This window comes from Varanus komodoensis, unplaced genomic scaffold, assembly GCF_004798865.1.
Source record: "Varanus komodoensis strain SLA01 unplaced genomic scaffold, ASM479886v1 scaffold18_3, whole genome shotgun sequence".
NCBI lineage: Eukaryota > Metazoa > Chordata > Lepidosauria > Squamata > Varanidae > Varanus > Varanus komodoensis.
In genome coordinates, this window is record NW_025335549.1 from 14980494 (window position 1) to 15000979 (window position 20486).

The 20486-nt window shown below is 45.3% G+C and overlaps 1 protein-coding gene across 1 annotated transcript in view; it reads left to right on the forward strand.

Moving 5' to 3' along the window:
- The window catches only part of PAK3 (p21 (RAC1) activated kinase 3), a 50185-nt gene that overhangs the window by 22120 nt on the left and 7579 nt on the right, over positions 1-20486 (forward strand). Inside the window, exons 2-10 of the mRNA XM_044427317.1 lie at positions 5526-5719; positions 7473-7573; positions 11915-11959; positions 13061-13214; positions 13885-13922; positions 15134-15265; positions 16081-16243; positions 18277-18340; positions 19690-19738. Of these exons, the coding sequence (XP_044283252.1) occupies positions 5548-5719; positions 7473-7573; positions 11915-11959; positions 13061-13214; positions 13885-13922; positions 15134-15265; positions 16081-16243; positions 18277-18340; positions 19690-19738 (918 nt within the window). The 5' untranslated portion in view covers positions 5526-5547. The remainder of the gene's footprint in view (positions 1-5525; positions 5720-7472; positions 7574-11914; positions 11960-13060; positions 13215-13884; positions 13923-15133; positions 15266-16080; positions 16244-18276; positions 18341-19689; positions 19739-20486) is intronic.

The following is a 20486-nucleotide window of genomic DNA, read 5'->3' on the forward strand; positions in this document are numbered from 1 at the left end:
CTTCTGCACCGGAGTGCAGAAAGAATGAGGAATCTCCTTAGATAAACAAAAAGCCAAAGTGCATTTTTCCTCACAACCTTGATGCAAAACCAGAGAATTGCAGATAACCTTATCGGTCTTTGATTAGTAGACTTTTCTAAGCCTAAGTACGTGGAGCTGGACATGACACATCTTTTCCCCTTTCCTTCTTCTTCCTCCTCTCCTTCTGTTGCCTTCACTGTGATGAATTTTAAATAGTAACCTCCACCACACAGGGAACCACCCCTTTGCTATTCTTCTGTCTGTCTTCATGAGCAATATAAACAGTACTCATAAGAACTGCGATCTGACCAGAACTGTTGTGGTCTGGGGTGTGGTTGTGCAGGGGTCCAGCCAGCTCATCATGCCCTCTTCCAGAGTACTCTGTTCGAAAGTTTATGAGAATTTAATTTCAGTTTGCATATCACTCAGAACTGCCACAATTGCTGCCTCAAATGCAAACATGTAGAGAAGTATATGATCTCTAAATACATTTGCCAGTTCTCTAAATTGTGTGTGTGTTTGAAAAGTGTGCACTTTGAAACAACACGTACTTTAACACCAGCATGCATTTTCAAAGATGCACATTTCTGAAGATGCACACTTCGATGTTTGTTTTTAAAAGTCCATTTTTTTCCAGAAGAAGCATGCTTTAAACATTTTACATTTTCCACACTCAAAGAAGTCAAAGAAGAAACGTGCAGTTCCCCCATTTGATCAAGCAGAAGAAATAAGCTGTGAATGAGAAAGTGATTGAGATGAACCAGGCTTTGAGATGAAACTTGGAGAACTGTGGATGGATGGAGTACCCCGGACTTTCTGTCCGTCCATCTGTTTGTCCTTTCTAGTGCTGTTCTGTTCCCCAGCCACAAACTCTGGCATGATTCTGTCCACACCACAATGTCAGCACCCCCGGTCTTCCTTGTTCTGTCTTCGAGCTCCCAGCCCCTTGGGGCTTCCTCTCCTAAAAAAAATGTGCACTTTTGCAAATCTTGCAGCTTCTCTGACCCTGACATTTCTCCCTTGCATGTGGTTGCTGCTTTTTGGCTATGTGAGGAGTGGGAATCAGAGAACTGAGTTAGCTATTAGTGTGCATGATTAATAATCCACGTCTGGACTCCTCTCTGTCTTAATTGCTTTTGGCATGGAGATCCTATTCATGAAGAACACAGCAATTTCTATGACAGGTGCAATAGCTCCACACTCAGGAACTATCTTGAGTTTATTCATGTTACTCTCTCAGTAATCGATGAAGGGGGTACAACTTGAGGTTCTCCCTTAATTTAACCCCAAATAACCCACCTTCCTTTCTGATTCATCACTCTCAGCTCAGGACTATACCAAGGAACTGGCTGGGCTCTGCACAGAAAGAGAGAGCACTTGGATGCAAGCATGTTTGCTTCCCATGTTATCTCCACGATCCAGAACGTGACCAGGCTTCAAGGAGCCCAGCAGGAAAATCCTCTGTAGCCGTCTGGAATCCACTGGAATGCCCCACTGCCATATCTCTCCTACCCATGACCACTCAAATAGGGGCGCCCTCCTGGGTTGTTCTGTTTCCAGGCACATGCTGAAATGCGAATATAAAAAGATGCCCTCATTCTTCAGTGCAACAGCTAAGACGGAGCAGGGGAAGTCTGCTATTGTTCCCATTTGCAGCAAGCTGTTCGCCTCTGCTTCTGCTACTGGTTTGTAGAGTATATTGAGTAGGGAGCAAGACAACAAGAGCTCTCTCCTGCGTCTTTTCCCAGCAGAAGTAGGAAGAGCCTTGTCGGATCAGATCAAAGGCCAGAGACAACACCAGAAAAAATTAGCTTGGGGTTTTACAGAGTCCATTTTCACAGAGACCAGCATTAAAGGACTAAGCATTTCACCATTCATATCAAATTTAATTGTATCGTGGCCAAAACTGGTGTGAATTAATAAGATAATGGGAGATATTTGCGTTGAGTGACTATCTTGGACTCATTCCCAGTAAGGGATGTACAGGTACTATAAAATCAATTCTGTCTACATTTTCTGGATTGTTAGGTGCCTTTTGTTACACCATCTGCTCACTGACAGAATTGGATTTTGCAGAAATGTGTTTGTCTACACTTGCACAAATTTGCCCTTGTGCAAATCTGCAGTCTCATAAACCAACAAATCCTATTGAAATGTGCAAAGCCTCCATTGTGTATTTTCATATTTATGGGGAACTGTTTACTTTTGGTCAGTCGTTTTATGCGTGTGTGTGTGTGTGCACATGCGTGCGTTTGAGTACATTTGTGTAAAAGTTGTGAAAAAAAGAGTTTTGTAAGTCCGAAGGATCCATGTGGCCTTGCAGAAGCTGGTGAGCTGCAAAATCCATAGGATTCATAGAAATGGCAACTGATTTAAATCTGTTGCGAATGCTCCAGCATCTCTGTTCTTGGCATGTCCCCAGCTAATCCAACAGCAGCAGCAGCTGAAGAGAAGGCCCCAGAAAATCCATGAGCAGGGTGTGAAGGCAACAACTAGTACTTGCCCGTCTCCAGAATATGTATGTAGGGGTACACTGCCTCTAACAATGTGTGATTTTGCTGCCATGACAAACACTCTCTGCGTGTATTCACTCCCATCTTCCTTCTCCCTTTCTCTCACCACATGTGCATCTTTCGAAGAAGTTTCTATTAAATGTTAAACACTTTAGATGATCTTTCTGCCTTGGTGTTTTGCAGCAAAGAATGGCACTTTGTATTGGTTTTGAAATGGAGCCCAAAGCATCTTTGGGAAATAAAATATAGTGCCTCTTTCAAAACCTTGGAAACAATGACATCATAGGCAAATTGAGCCAAAAAACATTAATAGAAGTCTTTGTAGACTACAGTCCCCTGGGAAGGCTAGTTTAGCAAACTGACTTTGTTTACAAATGGATGCAGTGAGTAACCTATACAGTTCCTTTCTTCATTGGGAGCTACTGAAACGTTCCACAGTCAGCCGAGCGTTTTACTGCATCAATGAAAGGTCATCCCAATTCCCACGAGGGGCAAAGATTTGCATACAGAAATAAGATGCATTTTAAGGGACCAAAATTATTTACACTCATCTGCAAAACAGGGGGACTCCCACTAGCATTAGCAAACAGAGATGTTGCGTATGGTATGCACACAATTATATTTGCATGGAGATGTACATTGTTTAGGATACTTTATAGCCTGACATCTGGATTCAGTCCTGCCTTACTGCACCCAATTTTTGGCGAACGGGACAGAGCAGACGATATACCTGATGCTCTACTTCAGGGAGGGAGAAACAGCTGTGCAGAGTAAATCCAGCCTGCTACTCCCCATCCGTTCCTCCTGCCCAACAGGGTGTGGCTCCTTTCCCCGGCCCCAACGCCTTTCCCCAACCACCATTCACGTGGTGGTCTCCCAAGTTTTGCTCCCCCCACACTTCAAAAAGTTGGAATTAGAGCTGTACCTATGCCCCGAACCCGGTCTTATTCCAGGCAGCTGCCACCACGACTATCACTAGGGTTGGGAATCAGCCCTTTCGGGATCCATCTCTCCCATGCTTGGTTTCGCCTTGCAAATTTGGCCAATGAACAAAGCAGTGTTCCAGCAAAGAAAGAAAAGGCATAACACGGTATGGGCGGAAGAGAGATTGGATGGTATAACTCATTGGCAGGGCCTGGGTGGGTTAAGGAAAGGCACATGCGTGTGTCTAGTCCTGGGCTGGAGACCAGGGAGATCCAGGTTCTAATTCTCTGCTCAGCCAGGAGCTCACTGGGAGTCTTTCGGCCAGTCGCTCATACTCAGCCTAACCTACCCCGCAGGGGTGTTGTTGTGAGGATAAAATGGATTGGAGGACTATATAAGCCCCCTTGGGTTCTTTGTAAGAGGAAAAAAGGCACGATAGAAATGCAATGTAATAATGATTATTATAACAAGAATGCTCATGCTTTTGTATCAATTTGTGTACAATCTGGGAGAATAAAACATTTGGGAAGGTAAAGAAAATACTCTGAAAGTCCATGGAATGTGTGTAGTTTGTAAGATGCTGGTCTGCTGAGGAAGTCACAGATCAAATTCACAGAAATCCAGAGTTATTTGAATTTGATTTGTGTTCCTTTGACATCCCCGAGAAAACCCCACCGGTAATTCCTGCCACATCCAGCAACAGTCTCTTCTCTGCAGATACAAGAAGATCCACATTGAGGGTGACTGGGAGCTGGAGGTATCCGTGAGAGCTTAGAAAGGACCTTTCTGTGTCTCCTTCGAACACTGGAATCAGGCAGTCTATCCAGTATTTCCAGTCTGAGTTCATTAAGCTGGTTGTTTTTGTCAGTGTTTCGCCTTTAGCTGCTAACCATGTGAAGGAGGCGACCGTGGGGCAGGGGAGAGAGGCATTAATCTAAAGGTTAACGCAACCTGCAGGAACGATAACAGAAGTGCGTGAGTCGACATTACGGAAGATGCTGTGCATAATTTGTGTCCTGGTTCTTACTTCTGATCCTGGGTCGGGCAGCACATGCTGTTATGAATTCCCTTATCTACCCAGTCCCACCTGTTGCTTAATTATCCTCAGACTGTCTAATTACTGTAGCCTTTGGCATAATTAAAACCAAATGGAGATTTGTGTGAGTGGTTGCCAAAGGGCCAAGCAGCGCTTTGCAGCAAAGGAGGGGCTGCTCGTTGTCCACTCCAGTCCCCCGCTGACGTTCGCTCCCATCCCACCTTGCAAGGTGCCATTTCTTCACCCAGTTGTCTGCCATAGTTGTGTGGTTCTGCCGCTCAGGCTGTCCCTGACTGTGGCTGGGTCAATAATTCGTGTTATGAGAAGGGTACACATACACACACAACACAGAGAGGTTGTTTGGGGGAGCTTCTTGACCCGCACCTTACCAAGCAGGACTGGCTTCAGCAGCCATTCTTGTTGTTGTTGTTGTTGCATTCTTAGCCTGTCTTCTTTGCTTCTTATGAGGAACCCGAGGGGACTTGGCCTCCAATTAGTGCTGCTTAACTGAGGCTGGAAGCCACCCTTCCGATCCCCCATAATGCTGCTGGCGGCCCTCCGGGGCATTGCGAGGGACTGGAATGGCTGCTAGGTCCAGCAACTGGCACTGCTCAGAACTCTGCTGCCCACTGCTGTGAACACACGAGCAGCGCAATCTGTTTTGTGAGTGCTCAGGAGTAAATTCCGCCGCCTTCAGTGGGCTTTCCTGCAAGGTAAATTGAGCACTCAGTTGTGGCCTAAACAAAGGCCATCTGTTTATATTCCAGTGGTTGTGACCATGGGGAATAACTACCAGCACGGTTGAACTGTGGAGAGTTTTGACTCCCCTTGTGAGAGGAGGCCATCCTCTTTTCAGCTTTGCAACGAAAAACAGTTGCCGTTGGGGTTGCCCAGGGTGCCGGCCGCAAGAACGACTGGGATGAGACTCCGATCACTGTTCCCCAGCTGTTTGCAGCTTTTCTGTGCTTCCAAACCTCACCCTCTCCACCCTCTTTCTCTTCTTCTTTCCACACCCTCCTTTTCTCCTGCAGGAGGCTGTGAGGGTCGCTGAAGATGTCAGAGAGCCTTGATACTGCAGAGAAACCTCCAGCCCCTCCACTGAGAATGAACAGCAACAACCGCGATTCTTCTGCACTCAATCACAGCTCCAAGCCGCTTCCCATGGCTCCCGAAGAGAAGAACAAGAAGGCCCGGCTGCGCTCCATCTTCCCAGGAGGGGATAAAAGTAACGTATCAGGGATGCCAAGGGCTCTCCATTCCAGCCACTCTACAATGGCTTTCCTTGGTGTTTCCACAGCTAGCAGGGGAAATGGCTTAATGTTAAGCAATTAAATTCAGCAGCCTCTTAATGTGATCACTTGAAAGTGGCATTGTTTAAGTTTTCTCTGGGTTGCTGACTGAAACTGATAAAATATAAGGATGTGAAATGCGAGGACGATGTGATTCCAGATGTCCCTTAGCAGACTGGGCTGTGAAAAGCCACATCCGGCCTGTCTGTCCTAATTCACTTCCCCAGAAGTACATGATGCGACACTGGCCATAAATCACAGAAGGCTCGGTCAGGCCATAGTCAGTAAGGCGAAATACAGATGTTTACTTCCATATATAATTCCCATGTTAATGGAGTAGTTCAAGGCAGGCGTTATTTCTCCAGTCGCTTAAGAAGAGACTTTGCATCTGCTCCCCAAGGGCACCGACTTCCTTAGCCAGAGTTTTTGAGGGACCATAAATGAGTTACAAAGAGAAACACCAACCACATTTCTCTTAGATAATGTAACATTTTTCATTTATAGATTTGACTGTTCCTTTCAGCATCATTCAATGACCCTTTCAAAACCTATTTTTGCCACCATTCAGAGGAGAACAAAACAGAGTCTATTTTGCTATCCACTGCTCAAAATTATTCTCACTGAAAAGATATGACATCAATTGCAGGCGCTCTCTCCACTGAAAATTGAAGTGCAAACACATTATAGACTAAAGCATGTATGAGGTGGGCGGGGGGAGAGAGAGAGCGAGAGCGAGCTTGGCTCTGGGAAGAAGGACTCTGTATGTCAGGTTGGTATATGCTCCCTGTCACAAGGTCAGAAACCAACAAATAGGGCGGCCCAGGTTAACGAATTCATTAAGCTGAAGGTGAGGCGCATCCTCTGAAGCAGTTATGCCCTGTTCATTTCTACCTCTCAGTTACTCCCTCGTACAAAAGCTTAAGCTTGTGAACAGGTTACAGAAAGCATTATGAAGTTCTCGGGCCCATTCATAAATTCGCCCATTCATTCCATTTACCTGTGTGCGAAACCAGTGTTTCATCATCTGACATTGTCTTGTGCTACGATTCATCCAACTATAGGAAGTGTTCCAGTGTAGGACCCCCTTGCGAGGCACCTGCATGGAAAATTTTGCGGTAATGAACACACCTTCATGTTTACTCAGCTCTCCCCAACTTGGTGCCCTCCAGATCGCTTGGAATACAACTCCCATCCTCCCTGACCAACTCCGGGATGGTTGGCTCCCAGGAAGTGCATAGAACTGCTCTTCCATTATATGCACATGTACCTGTTGAATGTGGTGGGGTTTATGTGTGAGTAAACATGCACAGCAGGGGTGTCGACTTTCTTTCATCCTGAGAGCCAAGTTCAGTTTTAAAGAAGCATTCAGGGACTGCATTCCAGTCTTGTGAGCCTGAACACTGGATTTTTGGGGGACTTAGCACCATCCCTGTTAACTGGGCCGATATTGGCTCACAGCTCTGGGATTCAACACCCCTGATGTACCGGCAAAAGGGGTGTATAATGTGTCCAGTCAATTGATCAGCTGATCCTCAAACCAGTGAATTTTCCAGGATTGTGCAGCCAAAGTCCCAAGTTCTACCCCCCCCCCATTTTCCTGAAATGTCTTGCTTTGAATAAACCTGACAGAGAACTGCACAAATGGATGGCTTTGCAGAAAATAAGTGCTTGTGAACCTCTTCTCTCTAGCCAATAAGAAGAAAGAGAAAGAGCGTCCCGAAATCTCTCTCCCTTCAGACTTCGAACACACGATCCATGTGGGCTTTGATGCTGTCACTGGGGAATTCACAGTAAGTCACCTTTCAGACCTTTCCTTGCTTTGCTGTGGACGTGGCTCGGTCGCTTTCCTTTGCAGCTGTCAGCCCTCCATGGTGCTAGCAGTACGCAGCATGTGTGAGAGGCAGTGGAGCTCAGGTGCAGGCCTGCACGCATGCAATCTGCACATGCATAGGCCCCGGGCCGATGTGATGCTGAATGCATGACGGCCGCCAGGCATGATCCCTCCACGGCCTTCCGGTGCTCAGGGGCTTTACATCAAGCACCGTCTGCACGGGCTTTAATGAGAAGAGCTGCACTGGGGCTCCCTGCAAGAACCTGCACAGCGCACTATTCTGCCTGCAAGCAGCAGCCAACCAGGTGACAGTGGGAAGCGCACCGTGGTAGCACCTCCCCACGTGCAAGTTGTGTTTGGCCCTGCAGGAGAGGAATAGCCAAGCTTATTTGAGGTACATCAAGAGCAGGCAGACAGTCGATCTTCATAGGTGTTGGACTTCCATTCCCAGCATTCCTATCACTGGCCATGAGGCAGGGGCTTCTGGGAGCAAAAGTACCAAATATCTGGAGATCTACCTTCTTACCATCCCTGGATATGCTTTGAATCTTCTATTGCAAATCTAGCCAGCAGTCCCCCAAGGGGACTTGTATGCTGTGATCCATGAATACCGCGGGAAAAGATCTGAGGATGTTCTTTGGATAGATCTTCTAGAATGTTTTCAGATTAAACAGCTACTGTTTTTATACAGGAAGTCAACACAGGCTTATGGCCTTGCTCGATAGCTCCCATCAGCCCCAGAATGCGTGGCTCATAGTAGTGGTCAAAACCATAAGGGATGTGAGGAGCTCTTAATGGATCTCTGCAAGATGGGAGAATGTGCATCAGACTGTGAGCAAGCGTGGAGTAAACCCCCACATCGAATACAGGCTGGTGGGACCTGAGATGGCAGTGATGGGGCTAGAAAGGATCTTGGGGTACTGGTGGACCGCTTGGTATGCTCCAATCTCCTGTTTTGGACAGAATGCTCTCAAAAATCACACGTAGGGGACAGGAATGCAATTTCTTTTCCTCTCTAGGTTCCCTTTCCACCTGGAACTCTTTAACCATTGTGTACCCGATCTCTCTCACACTCAACAGAAACAATAGGAAATCCATAAATATCTTCCAGTAAAATCCATTAAAAAAAAAGAAATGGCCAATTACAGCAATGAAAAGCTAGAACCGATGATGCTGAGGGGAAGGATGGAGATGGCGATGACACCCCATGGCCTCAACTTAGAGGAAGGGTAGCAAAAACTGGCTAGCCTTCACTCCCTCCCTTGAAACTTGGCTACAATGTACCCTGGGATGTTCTTAATTTTGTGGAATATTTTTGATGTTTGCTGCCAAAGAATTTTCTGAGAAACCTAACCCATAAAAACAAAGCACTAAAATATTTAACTAGATAGGCAACCACTTATATTAATCAAAGGTTTTTCTTTTAGTGCCAATCTCGTTGCAACTCGACTTCCAGTGCTCGGAGGCTGCAGCATCCTTTTGACCTGGGTCTCAGGATAAAACCAGCAGATTGTGTGCAGCAAACATTTATTGTGCAATAAACAGAAAGGCCCAATTCAGACTTAATGATCTCAGCCCTGTAAATCACAGTTTATCAAATGAGGACGAACGCTCTGCCAACATGTATTCCTTTCCTTCCTCCATCCCTTCACCTGCCTTAAGCCCGTATTTCAAGGGTTTCTCAAACACCTTTTCCTGTTGCATCCAAAGCTCTGTCTACAATCCTGGCTTGCAGAACAAGAACCAACTAGATCTGCAACCTTATTTTGGACTCGGAGCTTAACCCGGTTTCATAGTTTGGAGCTAAGGGGACCTGTGGTTTATTTATGTCCAGAAATAGTGAATTAAGATGTATGAGAGGAGGGCAGGAAAGGGAAGAGGGCAAACGCTGGCATAAAGGCAAATGCTTCTTGTTGGTCTGATAAACAGGGTTTATTGGACTGAGGACATCACGTGTCAAGGGCAGCTGCAGGGAACATTCTCATGAGCACTATTTTTCTTTATTTTCTGTCTCTCAAGCATTTAGTTTCCTCCTCAGTTGGACAGGAGAAATGAATCAATATTTGCAAGCTGTACTAAGGGATAGTAAATTTAGACCTTACTATTACTACTACATTTATAATCTGCTTCTCTTCCAAGAACCCAAAATGGCATACAAGACTTTCCTCTCAATTTTTTCTTTACAGCAACACCCTTGCAAAGTATCTAAGGCCGAGAGTCCATGAGAGGCCCAGTGTTACTCCAGAAGCTTAATGGTTGATCAGGGACTAGAACCCAAGAGTCGAGAGGGTGGTGGAGAACCATTTACTCGTTGCTTGATCCCTTACTGCTCTGGTATCTTTGAGATGAAGAGATCAAGCAGGTCTCCAGAGAGATCCAGGACCTTTCTGGTTCTTTCCCATGTTCTGCATATCCCATGTTTCCTTCATCCAAATTATACTGGCATTATCAGATCCAGCTATAGGAGTACCTCCCATGACAAGAGAAGTAATAGATTAATTAGTGCTCATGTTCAGTCCACGGCCATGTAGCTCCCTGAAATGGAGATTTTTAAATAAGAGAAATGCCCATTCAGAAGACAGAAATTGACCTTTTAGCACACATGTCTGGAAGTCAACCAGGTCAAATTGTATAGCAATTTTCACCAATCAGGTGCCCTCCACCAGATGTGATGGGCTACCACTTTCACAATGGAAGATGGGAATGGTAGTACAATCCCTCTGGAGGGTCTCTGCTTGAGGAAGACTGTTGTATACTAAGAAGGTAACAGATTGTTTTGCGGTCATGTGGGCATTTTGCTCTCTGAAGGGCCTGATGGTCTTTGCTTCGTAATTGCAGCTGCTTCCAGAAATTAGATAATAAAGGATTGTGCCACCTTGGGCTTTTTTGAACATGAACTGTGTTTTGGATAGTTATATGGTAAGTACATAGAGCTCAGATCTGTGCTAACGCAAAGCCTTTGAACAAAAATGATTTCTGTGGGGTTCAGCAATCACATTCTCTCTCTTTCTCTCAAAAGTCTGGAAGGACCAGAAAAACACACACTAGTGCAAATATTTCTCCTACATGTCCAGGAAGAGAAATAGTTGCCATACTGGTGCACTGCCTAATTCTCACGTGCCATGCGCAACTTGCCAGTTCCTCTCGCCACCCAGTTCCAATCCCTCTGCTGGCTAAAATTGCCTGCACTGCTTTTAGCTGCATCCAAAATCACAATCTGAGAAAAATGCATGGGCACTGAGGTTTGGCTTTCAGTCATGAGCATCCAAAGGCACGAGGCTGCTTGTCATAAGCTCATGTCAAAACTTCACTCCGTTGCTGGTTGGAGCTACCACGCATAGAAGAAATTAGGACACACTGCATTAAATGAATTGATTGAAAATGACTAGCCAGACACAAATTTCTGCCCCCTTGAGATCAGTACTTGTAAAACACGACGCTCACACATTCGTCTGCAGGGAAGGGGGACTTTGGAGTTTGAACTGTTTTTGAAGAATTCTGAAATGCATGCTTTAAAACAGAATGACCCTTTCCCACCTAGAATGAAAAATGGCCGCAGCACAATCTTTTAAAGATCATAATTCAAAAAGCCAAACTAACATGTTTGACTTTATAGAAAGAGGAAGTGCACTTCAGAATCCTTATCCACATGTCGACACAAACAAGCACCAAACAAAACGAAAGCATAAAATCAGAACTGTTTGATCATTCGCCTCATGGTGTTTCCTGTTCATTGCATAATGGCTGTTTGTGATGTACAGCTTTTAATGAGGTAACTGGAAAAGTCATCGAAGGCTGTAACCCTAAACATATTTAGGAAGGCAAAGGCTCTGCTGAATTCATGGGGACTTACTTCCAAATATGCTCACCCAGGAATGCACTATAAACCATGCATCAAACCATTTCAGAACTGCCAAAATGGCTTAAACACGGTGGGGTGCATCCTACCTACCCCCAATCTTTAAACACTGTGCCTTTGATCCAGTGAATTGGCCATTTATCCTTCGCAATATGATTTTGTAGTGAGCAAAGACAACAACAACTACTCCACAACCTGGTTAAAATGTGGACACGATGCCTCTGAACTTACTTGTGATTTTCCCTCTGTCTTTCAAAGTCTGTCTTCTGGTAGCCCGTCAATTGCTACTCTGTTTGCTGTCTCCCTCTCTTCAATGGGATACCGTCCCTGCCCCACCCCTGCCCCATTTCGGCCCATTGGATTCCACCTCTTTCCCACCTTCTCAGTTGCCCCACCTTCTGTTTTAACTTTCTTTTCTTTCTTTATTTACGTCCATTGCAGCCAGATCTCTATGGCTTACAGATGTGCACAGGGAAGCTTCCAGAGGTGCGTTATGAGCCCAAAAGAAGCTTGCATCCCAAGTGCTTCTTTGACATGTTTTAGCACTGCAGCGGCAGGTTTCACGTGTGTGCAGTAGATTTCGTTGCTTGGCTTCTCCCACTTCCTCATCATTAACCCAATGCCAGAGGTCCCATGCCACACATTCTTTTATTATTTTTTCCCTTTCGTTTTCTTTGCAGAGAACCTCTTATGCAATGAAATGAAACCTGTTTTGGTTAGAATGTGGCTCTAAGCTGGGGCGGCAAACAGGTGATGCTTTGATGTCCTTTCACCAAGGCGCTGCTTAGATGCTAATTGTGCAGTCAATGACGGCGGGGGGAGGTGGTCATTCCTGGAATTTAGGGAATTATACTGGATATCCCAAGGCAGCGCCATGCAGACACCCGGCATTTCTTGGTCTGGCATACAGCATTTCTTCTCTGAGTCCGTGTTGTCTTTCTTTTCCCTTTTTTGCAAAGGACTCAGGAAAGAGGGTTCCTAGACAGCAACAGCTGCATTGTGTAACTCAGCATTTCCATCTTGGTTCCAAATTGCGGCTCCTCCTCTGAACTCCAGAGAATGTTTCCCAAAGGCCAATTAACCCATCAGGAGGCCACTTTGACTTCAAACAGATCTACTGTTATGCTTTGAGCAGAATGCATTCTCTTGTCGGGAAACAGCTATCCAGTATAAGATTCCTAAAGCACACCATGTTGTCCTCCAATTTAGAGTAGTGTTTGGATGTCTGCACTGAATCACCAGGGAAACAAGCTAAGCTTTTCCATCATCGTTCCATGGATCAGAAGTGTTGATTTAAGGATGAGCTTCATGCACCTTTTTTCCTGTCACAACCATAACTTTCTTTTCTGTTGTTGTTGTTGTTTTTAAACTTGGATCCAGGTTTTAGCTCTGTGTTTTAAGAGAAGATGAGAGAATGATTGGACCTCCCGTGAAGTGTCCAGTTTTAAACTGTCAGGCATCAAAGCGAGTCTTTGACAGTGACCTGCAGGTAGCATGGGATTCTTGATAAAGAACTTGTACTGCAGAGAATCTACTAATGCTGAGACAATGCCCCGAATCATTCTCTCCTCCACTTGCCATTCACAGGGGATTCCTGAGCAGTGGGCCAGGCTGCTACAGACCTCCAATATAACGAAATTGGAACAAAAGAAGAACCCACAAGCTGTTCTGGATGTCCTCAAATTCTATGATTCCAAAGAGACAGTAAACAACCAGAAATATATGAGCTTTACATCAGGAGGTAAGCCAGCAATGGCAGGCAAGAAGATATTGCCAGGACCAACAGGATATAGAAAGGGGTGAAGTGACACATTTGACTGAATTGGCCAAAACGGCAATCTTTGCTCGATCATTGCATGTGTGTATGAGGAATAACCCCTGTCCCTCGATGAGCATTAACACTGAGGTGAATTAGTGCAAACAGAACAACATTCTGCTTAAAAAATTAATCCGTGGCTGACAGAATGGAAGACAGCCAGCAATCTGTGAGATACAGGTTTACACAAAGGTTGTGTGGATCTTGAAAATATACTTCCCCCATTGATTAGGAGAGGGTTATGTACGCTTTTGAAAGATACGCTTTTTGCACAGACCTGTCAAATGTATGCATGCTGTACCATGTATTTCTGAGGGATGCAAGTCACCTTGCAAGGGTGGAGATGATGGCCTTCAGCTGCAGACTAGATGCAAGTCCATGGTCAGCTCATGGAGGAAGGGGAAATCACAAGGAGCTTTCTGGACAAGGGCCTGGGAAGTGGGCTGGATGGAGCCCCTCTAGGCTGTCCTGTTTGCATCACCTGACTTTGCCGTGTCTAGCAGTATCACATCTTTCTTCTTCTTCCTCCCCTAATTGCCCAGTTGACATTTAGGCTCTATCAGGGCATCATGAACATTTCTTTTGCACATTTCAGATAAGAGCGCCCATGGATACATTGCAGCCCATCCTTCGGTGAGTAAAATACCTGCCATTGGATGTAAATCAATCTCCTTCCGGAAAGCCTCCCCTTTTATGGTTTAATCCAATATATAGCCAACTAAAATAACAGCAACTCACTGGGATCCTTTGCAAGGATATTTCAAGCAGCAGAGGATATTTAACTAATGCTGAGGTAAGCCAGAAACCCCCAAGATGTACTTAAGACAATCCATGTCAACTTTGACTTCTCAAAGTAAATGTTCTTCATTTTCCATGCCAAATGAGTGAATAGGGACTCGTCCTTATTTGTTCACATTAAGTGACTTAATTTCGAATGGGCCGATCATGGCAGAAGGAAGCTGAAATATGGCATGTACTGTGTGGCCTGTGAGAGGCCCCTGTGGTTTGTTTTGCCAGTTTTCTTATTTGTTTGTTCTACCAGTTTTGAAGGGGTAGCAAAAGGGCTGTGATGAAGCAGGCCAGTGCCAAGGATCAGCAGAGTTGGACTTTTGCTGATGGCCACATCCTAGAAGGAGATCCACTGAAAATTGCTCTCTCCTTGTTTGCCTGCCTCTCACCTGAGTGAAAGGAGAGCAGGGGGTGCCACTGACGGCTTGTTCATTGTCTCTCTGCCTGGAAGACAATTGATGAGACAGGGGAGCAGTGAGAGCTGCTGCGGATGCTGGCAAAATGGGAGATTCATTGAGACGGAGGCATCTGTTGAGGGCGTCTTACCTGGGGATGGAGCCACAAAGGTGGGCCAGCAGTTTCTGGTCCTTTCCTGCTAATGCTTGGTTATGAGGTGGGGCCTGAGTGGTGGTGGAACCCCCCATAGGTGCATGAGGACACTCTACAAGCTCGGATTCTCCAAAGCAAGGTCCGGCTTTGGGTGAAGTGGGTCCTGCCTGAAGGGACCCAAGTTGAACTGGCCCACTTTCCAAAGCCGGGTGGTTCAAATCTGGTTTTCTGTTTCATGGACGCCTTGACTCATCAAAAACAAGCAGGTATTCCACCAGGACACAGCTGGCCAGCAGGTTGGCATCCGCCCACCCTCCCTAATTAGCAAAACCAGCAGCGGGTGTGGGAGTGGCGGACAGCCAAAGCAACAAGAGGACCCGGCAAGGGGCAAGGAACAAGCGAGTCGCATTGGGTTCCTTTCATAGATGCATGCTAGGCCTTCCATGTTCTGACAACTATCTCATAATTGGCTCAAGCCCTCTTTGCCTGAACTTCTCTTCCGACAGAGCACAAAGACAGCATCAGAACCCCCACTAGCCCCCCCAGTTTCAGAGGAAGAGGATGAGGACGATGAGGAAGATGACAATGACAATGAGCCACCACCTGTTATTGCCCCCCGCCCAGAACATACGAAATCAGTAAGTCTTCAGTTGTGCGGTCAGCTGCTGCCTTCTTCATAGGTCATTCTCTATGCCACAGTTTTGCAAAAGTGCTAAAAGCAAAGCAGAGAGCCTGGAATACAGCCCTGGATGCAAAGTCAACAGTTTTGAGAATCTTCATTTTTCTGATGTTTCCAGCCCTTATGGCTATTTTAGGCATGCCAAAAACATAGGCAAGGACTGATGAAATTTTTACAGCCAAGTAGCATAGCATTACTAGGGTTTGAAACTTCTATGTTACGAATTAATGCTTCCTATGGCTGGCAAGAGCAGCGTAAGAGATGCAAAAGAGGACGCTTCAGGTTGGTGTGCGCAAGAAGCATAAAAATTTGGGCAAATTACAGAATTAACCTTTTCTTAGCCCAGGTTAGCTCAGATTACATGCAGCCCATGGTATAATAAGTAGCTGGTGATTACAAGCAGCAGTGGAAAATGCGTTCTGGAACATTTGTTTGGGTTTAATACCCATTCTCAGGCTTCTAATTTGGAGGAAACGATGGCATTCAGGCAGCTTGGATCTGAGATTTATCACTTAATCCCAAACTTTTCTGCATTGTGCAAAAAGGTATGGCAGAGCTCTTGTTCAGGGGGCATAATGTGTCAATTGAAAGGCATCACAGAATTCTTGAAATCCATGCTATGCCTGGCAAGAGCTGAAATCAAACCGTTGCTGGGGGGGGGGGAATATTTGTGAAAATGCAAGTCAATTAATGTGTTTGCTCATGTGTGATTCAGTGTCTTCTTCAAGTTTGCCATGAAATCGAGCTGTCCCCCCACATGCTGATTTCTTTCAGATTTATACACGTTCTGTAATTGAACCTGTTGCTGCTCCGGCCCCTGTGAAAGAAACTACAACGCCCCAACCTGAGATCTCCAGCACAAACACCTTGTACAGGAACACAGACCGGCAACGGAAAAAATCCAAGATGACGGATGAGGAGATCCTAGAGAAATTAAGTGAGTTCATTGTCTGGCTTGCTAGCTGTGGATTCCTTGATGCAGACAAGGGAAATTAAGCACTGTATCCTCAGACCTGTGCACTTTGAGGACCCATGGATTTCAGTGGGGGACTGGCACATGAGCCCCTGTGCAACTTCAAAATGACAAAAAGCTGGAAGCCACCAAGAGAACTGTGGCTGGGGAGAAAGGGCCAGAGCCAGGAGAAATAAGTGTGACCAGTGGGGGATATATGAGGAATTTGTTCTGGGGGTGGGAATCCATCTGATTCCCTGGGTTCAGCTCCCTGGACTCCAGGGGAGGGGGGGTGGCTTGGGACCTCAGGTAGAGTTACAGGTGGATTGGAGCTCAAGGGCTTTTTAACACGAGATCCCTGGTGCCTCTGCTCAGGTTTGAGATGTAACATTTATGGCTGAGTGTTTCTAATGAGGTGTGGCAACGACAGCCTTATCCCACCGCATCTCCAAATTCTTCCTGGCTAGCTTGGCTTTTGTGGATTCACAGTTGCATCTTTGTGTCTATTTAATCATGCAATGTTCGTGTGACCCAGGTCGCTGCTTAGTCCCCTTCATGCCAAGGTGGGGACTGAAAACCTATTCGAATATCCATCAGCCCTTGTTTCCTTGGACATGTGCTAGTTAGGAAAAGAATTAAGAATTCATGAAGAATCTTTTATGTTTTCAGCTGGGGTAATCTATCCCTCTTTGTCAGCTCCCTTCTTCCATGTCTGTCGGATTGAGTTTCCTCCACCTTTGGTAACGGAGCCACACAGCTTCGTTCATCTTCATGTCCACTGAAAACAATTCTCTGAAATTTGTCCTTTCACACTTGTAAGCTTCGCAAACTTTGTGGGTCACCTCATGGACGTGGTGATGGACATGTTCTTATCACGTTGTTGGGGCTGAGGAGGGGAAACAGTCCAGGCGGCTGTTGCTATTCCTGGGCAGGTGTCAGCGTAAGAACCATGTGCTAAGTTGTTAACTAATGTTGAACAGCCTCCATGTGGACAGCAGAAGTCATTTGCGGCAGACTAACTATGGGTATAATGTTTGAACTAGAGATGGGTGGGAATCGGGCTTGACTTGGCAATATTTTATTGTATTCTGGCCCAAAGTTTTCCATGACTGAGCAGAGGGTACACCCTGAATCTCTCAGGCCCTGCTCCAATGCTTTAACCACTCTGGTCACGTAACATGGGCATCATTTTCTAGGAACAAAAAGAATTTGCTCAGATATCTTTTCGCCCAAATATGTTCTTCTAGATTTTGATGTCAAATGTTGTCTTGATACTGAACTATTCCTCTACGGGACCTGAAAGAGAGAGAATACTCATAGTATATAGAATGAAACGTTTAGTGTCTCTCTTTGATATCCCTGTTTGCTTTCAGTATTTGATTTTCAGGCAGCTGATATTTGGCACTGATAATTGGCTCTCAAACATCTGTCTGTCTTTCTTTCTTTCTTTCTTTCTTTCTTTCTTTCTTTCTTTCTTTCTTTCTTTCCCGCCAAGGAATACTTTTCACATAAACTGCACTACCTCAGAGCACCTGTGTTTCATTTCTGTAGTCTCTTCTACGGTGCACACAAAGTTCAAAGCAGTATTGGACTTGGTCATCTGCTTGATCCCCACCCCCATGCCCCTTTCTACTAAGACTGTAATAGAAGTGTGCAGCAAGTCCTCATGAAACAGACAAAGAATTATTTTGAATTTGGCATTTCTGCAACATTTCAGTGATGGAGTTGACACAGTCTTGAAATGTTCATTTGTTCCGTATTGCTGATTTTATTGTGATTTTATTTGAGTTTTTATCATTACTATGAAATGCCTAGATGCATTTATTTGATGGGATGTTTCATACATATTCAAGATACTTTTGAATAGTTCAGCCTTTTCATGCATTCTGTTCATACCTTAGTCTTTCATTTCACTGAGTAAAACCTTCACATGATTGAAGTGTTTTCTTGTTCTTAGTTATCTCTGCAAGCAACATGTGTGCATTTTTAGTGAATCTGGTCTTTCTTGGTTATTTTAGGAAGCATTGTGAGTGTTGGAGACCCAAAAAAGAAATATACACGGTTTGAAAAAATTGGCCAAGGGTAAGTACAGCCAAAGATAATACCTCTGTTTTTGCCCGTATAGCACATCCCATGTACACCTTTTCGTTTGTGTGGTGTAGTGGTTAAGAGCATGGGACTGGGACTCAGACGATCTGGGTTCTAGTCCCCGCTCAGCCATGGAGCCAGCTGGGTGACTTTGGGCCTGTCACAGACTCTCAGCCCAACCTACCTCACAGGGTTGTTGTTGTGGGGATAAGATGGGGGAGGAGATGTAAGCTGCCTTGAGCCCTTTGTAGGAAAAAGGCAGGATATAAATCAATCAATAGATTATTCTGTGTCCTAGTAGTAGTTTCTATACTAGTGCAGTTTCCACCCTCTCTGCTTAGTCATCCTCCTGCTCTTGGCATCTATTCAACTTGGCATCTATCCAGTGGAGGACTTGATTCCTCTTCAGGCCCCCCAGTGAGCAGTGGGGACTATAGGGCAGAGGCATCAGCAGAGGGAATGCAGAGGGGGTCCTGAGATCCTGACAGTCTGGCAGGCTGGCAGAAAACATTGCCACAACTTCTAACATAACGTAATCTCCCAACAAGTATATAGGATTGTGGAGATACCACTCGGGCAATGCAGCAAGTCTTTTTTCCAGAATTGTAGAAGTGGAATCCAGATGTAAACGGGTTTTCCAAATAAAATGTACAAATCGAAATGCTCTGAGCTCAGGAGCCCTTGTTCTGCATTGACAGCCATGAATAAACAAAATTCAAAAATGTGATGTAAACAAATTGGATTAATCTTCCTTATTAGTCACAGAAAGCACATTTGCATATATATTAAAATGATCCACAGCATGTCTAATGAATCACTGTATCTAACCAAGGGATTTCGTCTATGGTAGAAAAATTTTAATGCTATGACAATCATTCAGTTGCTGATTAATTTCTGTTCATGTGCAGACAACCAATCTAAATTATGCTAAGTAGGTTCAACAGATCTGGCCCTGCCGTTGGGCAGAGTGAGGACCCTACCCCAGGTAGGTGAGTAGGATGAAATAGCTCACATGGTATAAATCGTCATTTGTACAAATTTTCTTAGTTTTTTTTCTTAATGTGCAAACTGCAGCCTGCCTTAGAGGTGGAAGTCTGTGAGAAAGATCCATTCCTGCACTGACATAGGAACTGCGCTCAGCTCCACGGGTGTGGGACCAGCTGCAGATCCCACTGACCTGCAGCTCAGAAAATCTTTGCTCTCTTGAACTCTGCTTGTTCGCTCATCCTGAATTCTAGCAATTTCCAGCACAAATGCTTGTATTTTAAGCAGGTCTTTATTCTCATTCATTCTGACATTTGAAAACTCCTCATGTCTTGATTGCACCTTTTATTTTCTCTTAGGGCTTCGGGAACAGTTTACACAGCGATAGACATTGCCACGGGGCAGGAAGTAAGTGCATTGTAGTTGTTATTTTGTTTTGTAAACTCCTGGACTATTTTCTCCTGTAGTTTGCAATCTACTCATTCTGATCCCCACTGGTTGCACCAGGAGTCCTGAGCAACAAGCATCTCATGCATGGATCCGTATGATTTCCTGATGCTGCCCTAGCTGTGCTCTAGCATTAGATGGGGGCCAAATGAACTTCTCTTTGTGTTTGCATGCTGCCTCAGGCTAGCAGGGGACTGTGACTAGTGAGCTGGGTTGCTGGATTCCAGTTTGTGCCAGCCAGTTCTTCCCCTGGGTTATATCTACCAGATGTCTTGGAGTTCTGCTTCCATCAACCCTAGTCAGCATGGCCGATGTTCGGGAATGCTGGGAACTGTAACCAGCACCAAGCTGAGGAAAGCTGGGCTAGAGGAATATAGGAACTCCGTCTTGCATACCAAATCATGGGAAGGCGAACAGGGGGCAGCATCCAACAAGGCGTCTTTGCCTCTACTTATGTAATGGAGCTTGTGCATTTCTAAAAATAAACCTGGAATGGAGCAGAAATTCTCATGTCACGATCAGGATAGGCAAGCAGCATCCTCTTCTGCGAGCCTGGCTGACATGCCCCATTTGGGTTGTTTTTAGTGATGGAGACAGTCCACTGCATGAGCTTGTGAATACCTAGGCAGAGTAGGACATAGCTGCCTATGTCTAGAAATCAATGCATTTAACCAAAACAGTCCAGAGATTTCCAAGCCAATTTCCATTT